The sequence below is a fragment of the Meleagris gallopavo genome, chromosome 3 (assembly GCF_000146605.3).
Source record: "Meleagris gallopavo isolate NT-WF06-2002-E0010 breed Aviagen turkey brand Nicholas breeding stock chromosome 3, Turkey_5.1, whole genome shotgun sequence".
NCBI classification, from domain to species: domain Eukaryota; kingdom Metazoa; phylum Chordata; class Aves; order Galliformes; family Phasianidae; genus Meleagris; species Meleagris gallopavo.
Window position 1 is genome coordinate 3,653,767 of NC_015013.2, and position 8,358 is coordinate 3,662,124.

The window sequence follows — 8,358 nt, forward strand, 5'->3', positions numbered from 1 at the left end:
CCACATCCAGCCTGGCCTTGAATGCCTCCAGGGATGGGGCATCCACAACCTTCTTGGGCAACCTGTTCCAGTGCCTCTCCACCCTCTGAGTGAAAAAATTCCTCCTAATATCCAACCTAAACCTCCCCTGCCTCAGTTTAAAACCATTCCCCTTTGTCCTATCACTGTCCACCCTCACAAACAGCCGTTCCCCTTCCTGTTCATACGCTCCTTTCAAGTACTGGAAGGCCACAATGAGGTCTCTCCAGAGCTTTCTCTTCTCCAAGCCACAGAAGCCCAGTTCCCTCACCCTTTCCTCATAGGAGAGGTGCTCCAGCCCTCTGATCATCTCAGTGCCCTCCTCTGGACCCGCTCCAAGAGCTCCACGTCCTTCCTGTGCTGGGGGCCCCAGGCCTGGACGCAGCACTGCAGATGGGGCCTCACAAGAGCCGAGTAGAGGGGGACAATCACCTCCCTCTTCTTGCTGGCCACCCCTTTTTTAATGCAGCCCAGAACACAGTTGGCCTTCCGGGCTGCAAGCGCACACTGCTGGCTCATGTCCAGCTTCTCGTCCACCAGGACCCCCAAGTCCTTCTCTGCAGGGCTGCTCTCAAGGAGATCTTCCCCCAGTCTGTATAAATACCTAGGATTGCCCTGGCCCAAGTGCAGCACCCTGCACTTGGCCTTATTGAACCTCATGCTACTACAGCAGGAAGAAGACTGAGGAACAGGCACACATTCCTTTCTGTTGACTATACCAGAAATACAGAAAAGACAGATAGATGGTGGCAATGCAAACAACCTGCGGGCAATCTGCCGAAGGTATAGGGCAGAGTCCCAAGTTTAATATCAGGTTTACAATAACATGATTCTTACAATTGTCCAAAGGTATTTCAAGGACAAAATCCTGCTAATGTACATCAGATCAGACCTTTTTTTTTTTTCTAAATAAAAATATTTGCAGTAATAAAAAATGGGTTTGTTATATAGCATAACCAAAACTGCAGCTACAGTTTTCATCTCTCCTCTTGCAATTGCAGTGACAGAGTGATTGTGAATTATCTGAGGTAACAGTGGAGATAAAAATCTGATTAAGAGAAATGTATATAACTAGAACTGTGGAAATATCCAGTTTATCCCTCCCTTGATCCATATCCCTCTCTCTGAATACCAAACATCCATATCCCTCTCCTTGAATTTGTGCAGCAGAATAAAATGCATGTTGCAATAGAAGGAAGCCTTTTTGATAAAATATTATTGACCATTAAAGAAGTAAATACCATCTTGAATTACCTCTTACTAGAACACTAAAATCAGCAACAGCAGGAAAATGTGCCTCTACTTGGTAAAGTATCCCAATTACTCCTGGAATAGCACATCTAAGTTCAGACACAAATATATGAAAAAAATCAAGCCAGACAACAGGAAAAGAACTCTATGAGATTCTTTTTAATGAAAATGTTATAGTATAACAATAGTGAAAGCTACAGCTTTACCTTTCCTTAGTCAATACAGAGCCAGCAACAACTACCTGCATTTGTCATACATATGTTTTTTCAACTTACAAACTCAGACAGAACGTACGAACCATTGTCACCAGGCTACACAATGAGACATCTAACAGTCAACAAAAGAAATGACAGAAGATTTACTCCTGTTAGGGACAAGAATCTGCTAATTCGTCAAGTAGAAAGGGCAATCTCTAACTCAAGAAAAAAACAAGAACATACTTTAACAATGGCTAGACATTTGCTCTAGCATGTATTCTATGTGAAGTATGAAAGCTCTCAGGATCCTGTGTCAAAGAGACAGTTGGTCTATAAAGATTTCTTGCCTGGCCTACCAAGATAGTTATTCTGTGATGAAAGCTCTATTTAAGAGTGGCAACCTCAAGCACAAGGCACACAGAGGGAAATCCATATGGCTGCTCTGCCAGTGGAGACCTCACTGCTTAAATGAGATCAAATCACAGAAGTCTCTCAAAGCTTAACAATGCAGTTCGTATCTTCACTTGCATTTTTATAAGCAGGTGTGTTGCCTGATTTTGACATTCTGAATGATTTTAATAATAATTTATCGAATTATTTGATAATTTGAAGGTAAGGGAAAAAAAAAAAGACACCTCTGCATAAGAAGTGATGAAAAATCTGTAATTCAAAGCCTGGAAACATTTTAGGAATTACCCTATTTTTCTAGCATGCATTGCTAAGTGGAACAGAGTGAATCTGCAATTCACTCTGTGAATGCCTAAATAGCTACTGACATCACTGGTCTTGAGAGACCAGTGATATCTGCACAGTCTTCCATAGCAGCATGAGCATACATTTTCCCCCTGAGCTTGCTAAGTGATAAATTTACTAGATAGCATTGGCAAATCTTGTAAACTTATGGAGAATGTATTTCAAGCAGTGATTTTATTTAAAATCAAGTAATTAAATCATCTGAGTGATACTCAAGGAACTTAGAAACTGCCTTAATGATTCTCCAATTGGCTAGAGTCAATTAAAAAAAGCTTATTGAGAAATGTGGGACACTCCAAGAAATTCCAGAACATCTGGAAAAAAAAAGTGAATAGCTGAATGTAAACCTAAAGAGGTGTATTCCGTTTTGGACAGTCTGTCAAGGATTTGTTTTCTATACTCTGTTCCCTGTAAATTAAGAAATTCAAACTTTATATGGAAGCAAATTGTAGGGAGACTCTCTATACTATGCTCCCTCCATACAGAAAAAAGAAACCTAAGGAAAAATCAAAATATACTGTAAATATACTGTTTTCTTAAGGGCAAAACATTTCTTGAGATTGGGGTGTTCAAAACATCCTGTGCATAATTGTTCTATTTTATCACCCATGAAGAGCTAAGCTAAGCTCTACATATTGATTTACTACTTTCTCTCCATTTGACTTAATTCCTTGCAGGCTACTGAATGCATACCTTGTCTTCCCAATTTTATTTACGACATTGCTTTTATGTTTATACTTCTAAAGTCTGACGTGCTCCATCACCCACCACTCTACAGTCATATTCAGAATGCAGCATGGACAAACAGCTGATCCCTGGAGGATAAAAAAAGAAATGTTCCTCTTTCCGTTAATTATAGGACAGGATGTACAGAGATCAGTTAAATTCTGCTAACAGTTAGTCATTCCTTTCTGGTGATCTGCACCAAAGCTGTCTGGAGATGTAAAATTATTTTTACTGCATATCTGGATTCTCCTTGTCCCGCAAACCAAAAAAAAACAAAATCAAAGAAGCTCCATATTCAGAATCTTTCTGAATTCTCTAAAACCATCAATCAACAGATCTCCTGCACGAATGCAGATAGGCTTTGCCTTTCCCAGTCAATCCTACCCTCCCACATTCAATTCCTTTACCTGTACAGCAAAGCTCATTATTCACCCCATATAGCTATTTTAGAAATAATGACTGGACACAACACCTGGTGCTCCAGCTTCATTAGTCTTGCAATTTTAATTGCCAAGAGTTTACACTTCAAACACAGTCCTAAGAATAAGTTATTTCCATGCCTAGCTCCCAGAGGAAAGTAAGAAATGTACTAATATCTGAACATCATCATGACTGGAGTTGTTAAATTTGCTGACAGTCTAAGAAACAGCTGTGTATATACACAATCTGAGCTGAAGAAAAATTGATATAGGAATAGATAAACATAAAGTGGAAAAAAGTACTCTCTGTTGGATACTTGTCTCATCTTCTATGGCGGTATTTCTGCATTGCTTATTATCTTCCACATATAATTGAAAAACTGAATTAGGCCTATCCTAGAAATTATTTTTGCATAAGAACTACTCTGTAAGTCCATTAGGACACACAAATTGCTTTCCTAAGAATTCAAAATGAAAAAAAAGTTACTTTTTGAGTGGCACATGATGATTTGCCACTATAGAGTCAAATTTACTCACACTGTATGCTCTTAGAATCACAGAATTGTTTGAGTTGGAAGGCACCTTTAAAGATCATCTACTCCTGCAATTCCCTTGCAATGAACTGGGACACCTATAGATAGATCAGGTTACTCAGAGCCTCGTCCAGCCTGACCTTGAATGTCTCCAAGGATGGGGCATCCACCACCACTCTGGGCAACCTGTTCCAATGCCTCACTACCTTGATCATAAAAAAAAAAATTGTTTTCCTTATGTCCAGTTTAAATCTCCCCTGCTCTAATTTGAAACCATTTCTCCTTGCCCTGTCGCAGCAGGCCCTGCTAAAGAGTCCATCCCCTTCTTTCTTACAACTTCACGTTAGACACTGAAAGGTTACTATAATGTTTCCCCAGAGCTTTCTCTTTTCCAGGCTGAACAGCCCCAGTCTCTCAGCCTGTCCTAACAGGGGAGGTGTTCCATGCCTTGGCTCATTTCTGTGGCCCTCCTCTGGATGCACTCCAAAATGTCCACATCTCTCCTGTACTGAGGATTCCACATCTGGACACAGTACTCAAGGTGAGTTGCTGGATGCAGTGCTGTTGCATTCAGTAACAAAGATCTCTCTGTCTTTTAATAATTTTAAAAAGTTTGGACTTATTTATTATGGAATTTATTACTTTTATTTATAACAGAAGAACACAGTGAAAAACAAGTGATCATTTATACTCTTAGCTCAGTTTTCCCTTGCTGTCTTTGACGATGAAGAGTATCTTTAAATACACCTCACCCATCACTTGAATGTAGCTCGTTTAGCCTCTACACATGGATTATTTGCTTAAATAATCAAAGGGTGGCAATGACAACACAACCCAAACAACATCATGATGCAAACAGAAAGGGAGTTATGGCAATGATAGTGTTTGGAGAAATATCACAACACTGAAACATGGGTGTGTAAATAAAACCAGGAGCCACTCACAGAATCATAGGATCAATTAAGTTAGAAAGAAAGATCACTAAGATTATCTACTCCAACCCTAAGTTCATCACTACCACGTCACACAGTGAGACATCCACACTTTTCTTGACAACCTCCAGGGATGGTGACTATACCACCTCCCTGGGCAACGTCTTCTCACCACTCTTTCAGAGAATAAATTTTTCCTAATAACCAACCTGAAACTGAAAAAACCCTGCCAAAATTTGAAGCCTTTACTTTTTGTCCTATTGCTTGGTACTTGGGAGAAGAGGCTGACCCTGTCCTCGCTACAACCTCCTCTCTAGTAATAGAGAGTCTTCCCTGAGCCTCCTCTTCTCCAGACTAAACAACCCCAGTTCCCTCAGCCTCTCCTCTTTAAGACTTGTGCTCCAGACCCCCCCATTGGCTCACTGCCCTTGTCTGGACTTACTCCAGAGGGCCTCAGTGAGGGCCCAAAACTGAACACGTACTTGAGATGTGGCCTCACAAGTGCAAAGCACAGAGGGACAACCGCCTCCCCAGTGCTGCTGACTACACTATTTCTGACACAAGCCAGGATGCCATTGGCCTTCTTGGCCACCTGGGCACACTGCTGGCTCGTGTTCAGCTGGCCGTCAGCTAACACCCACAGATCCTCTTCCTCTGTGCAGTTTTCCCGCCACTCTGTTCCAAGCCTCTCGCAGTGTGTGGGGTTTTTGAAACCAGAATGCAGGACTCGGCACTGGATCTTGTTAAAGCTCATACAGTTGGCTTCAGCCCATCAATCCAGCCTGTCCAGATCACTTGGTAGGGCATTCCTACCCTCAGGCAGATGGACAGTTCCTCCCAACTTGGTGTCATCGGTAAACTTACTCAGGGTGCACTTAATTCCCTTGCCCAGATCATCAGTAAAGATGAGTCAACATAATAGAGTCAGCCCCAATACTGACCCCCGAGGAACACCACTATGTGTCTGGTTGCCAGCTGGACTGGTCAAAGGAAATTGAAAGGAAATGGAAAGTCCACAAACTCCACCAGATTTGCTAGAAACTTTTCTGCATCATTACAACAAAACCAGCTGCTCTTAAAACAGGAAAGTACTATAAAGTACAAGTCCTTAAGACTCTTACTGAGTACCAAACTGGTCAAAAAATTTAAGAGTCAGCTGCTAACTGTGGGTAGTCACTGGACTGATGTATCTGAAAGTTCCAGAGAACATCTAAAATTAATAGACACCTTTATCTAAACACTGGGAATTTTAACAGAAGACAGTATTTCCATTTTGCAAAGGCAATACTCACTCAGAAACAAATAAAAATAAAATAAAATCATTTCAGAGTCAGTGTTCTAACTACTCTATCCACAGCGGACATGATTACACAGATGGATATTATTTCCTGTTCCAGTTTATCTGCAATTTGAATATACAGTACTCATGCTTAATGAATTAATTAATTCACGGCAAGTCTCTATTTGGTTACACCTGCTAAAAGTCTTGCCATTGCAAAAGTGCATTCAATCTAAATTAATCATAGCTGTAGTAAAAATAAAGCCAGTAGTAGAGAAATTGAACATTTTCAGTGCTAAGGCAGTAAAGAAATCAAATTCTAAAATACACCAAGCACTTCATTCAAATGCATGTTTCCTAAAACCACATTCTCAAATATACCAAGATTGTATCCTTATTAATACATTTATGCTAGCAAAGGATTAGATATCCTGATTACTCCAGCAAGATGAACATTATACAAAAAGAATACAACAGTATTGTTTTCTGGATAGTGATACCTCAAGAATCAGCAGATTTGTTGGCACCTTCTCCTTCAGCTTCCTGATAAGATCAATTTCCTTCACAATGAGCAGTGAGTATAAATTTCAGCAAAGCCACATTCAGTGAAATTAGACATCTGTGTTTTTCTTTCACTCTTATACATACCTGATGGGGATGATATAGGAAAACAGGAGGAGGAACCGGAAAAGGTTGCGATACCATGGGCCTACAAATCCTTGCAAGGTTACCATAACAACTGATAATGCAACTAAAGCCAAAAACAGTGCCTTGGTCAGTTGATTCAACTCCAGGTCCAGCAAGCCAACCTAAAGGAAGAAGTAAAAATCAGGTAAGTCATGAGTGTTGCTTTTTCTCATTGACTCTTTAGCAGTGCAAACAACTAGCTATTACCAGGTGGTTTTCTTTTGTACCAGCTAAAAAACCACACACTGGTAACAAATAACTACATTTTGATAACTGAATTGATTGTTGTTCCCATGCCTGCATCTAATAGATGTCCCATGGCTCCAGGACAGTAACAACACCCAAAATCAGCGTGAACCATCTCAGTCAGACCATTTGAATTTCTTCATATTCAACCTATACTTCCCCCTGTCCTCTGATCCAGGAGAGGAACAGAGGAGGGGAAGAAAAGAAGATGATGAAGAACAAATGAACAGAAACAATTTTCTTCTGTCGTGTATGCAGCAAAAATCCTAGCAGCACATTTTATGTTTGTAGGGTGGCCACTGCTTGTTTACTGCTGGAAGATAAAACCATGGTAGAATCAAGAATAAATGGACAAATAGAGCTGAGCATTATCTTGTTCATACTGTGAGCATACTGTAACTTGTAGTTATATTCCCATACCAGTCTGTAAGTCCAAACCCATCTCATCAAAACTATTTTTGATTACATTCTGAATAATTGAAAGTTTTGTAAGTTAAAAATGGCATAACCATTCTCAAACCAAAATAGAAAGAACAGAACTTTAACTTTTCCTGAGTAAAAAGATATTTAATTTACAAATACTGCAGTGAAAACATTGAGTTGCTATATTTCATCCACTGTTTCCCATGAAAAAGTATTTCAAACTATGCAACTAAGACTCTCACCATTTCAATAATGTATACTGTAAGGTAAGTATTTATACTCCACTTTTTGAGAAGTTCTTGTAGTCAGTAAAATATGTGGGAAAATTATGTGAAGAGCTTCCTAGGCCCTGTCACAGATGCCCTTTTATCTCCAAGTCCCGCCAGTAAGACCAGTAAAACATAACACTTCCTTAGATAACAAACCATTTAAATACAGTTCTTACAAATGTCAGCAATCTTGCTTATACATGGGCGGTCCCTTCCCTAGAGAACCAGGCAGCTGAAGACCACAGCGGCTGATTTATCAGCTGCATTTAGAAAGCAGCACAACGAGGACAAATATCTTGCAATTTCCGCTGCTTCAACTACTACATAGTTTATGCTTGAATTATTGAGAAAAATAGGTTTTTGGATTAAAATGAAGAAAAATTAAGCCAGGGAAGTAGAGCATGTTTCAAAGCCCAGATCTTTTTGCGTTGACAAAGGCAGCCTAAGTTTCAGGCCTCGCTGAGGATCAGATGAAGTCATTATTCATTCAGTCAGGGAAAAAAGACTCAATTACCTCAACCTAAAGATGCTATCAATGAATGCAAAGTGCATATTTTACTCTATTCATCCAAATCCCATTAAAAAGTGAAAGGAATGATTTAATCTGGCCTTCCAGAGTTGGTCT

At 39.9% G+C, this 8,358-nt stretch overlaps 1 protein-coding gene across 1 annotated transcript in view; it reads right to left on the reverse strand.

Annotated features, from left to right (window-relative positions):
• The window catches only part of ATP9B (ATPase phospholipid transporting 9B (putative)), a 143,000-nt gene that overhangs the window by 42,285 nt on the left and 92,357 nt on the right, over positions 1–8,358 (reverse strand). Inside the window, 1 exon segment of the mRNA XM_031552722.1 lies at positions 6,757–6,917. Coding sequence (XP_031408582.1) covers positions 6,757–6,917 — 161 coding nt within the window.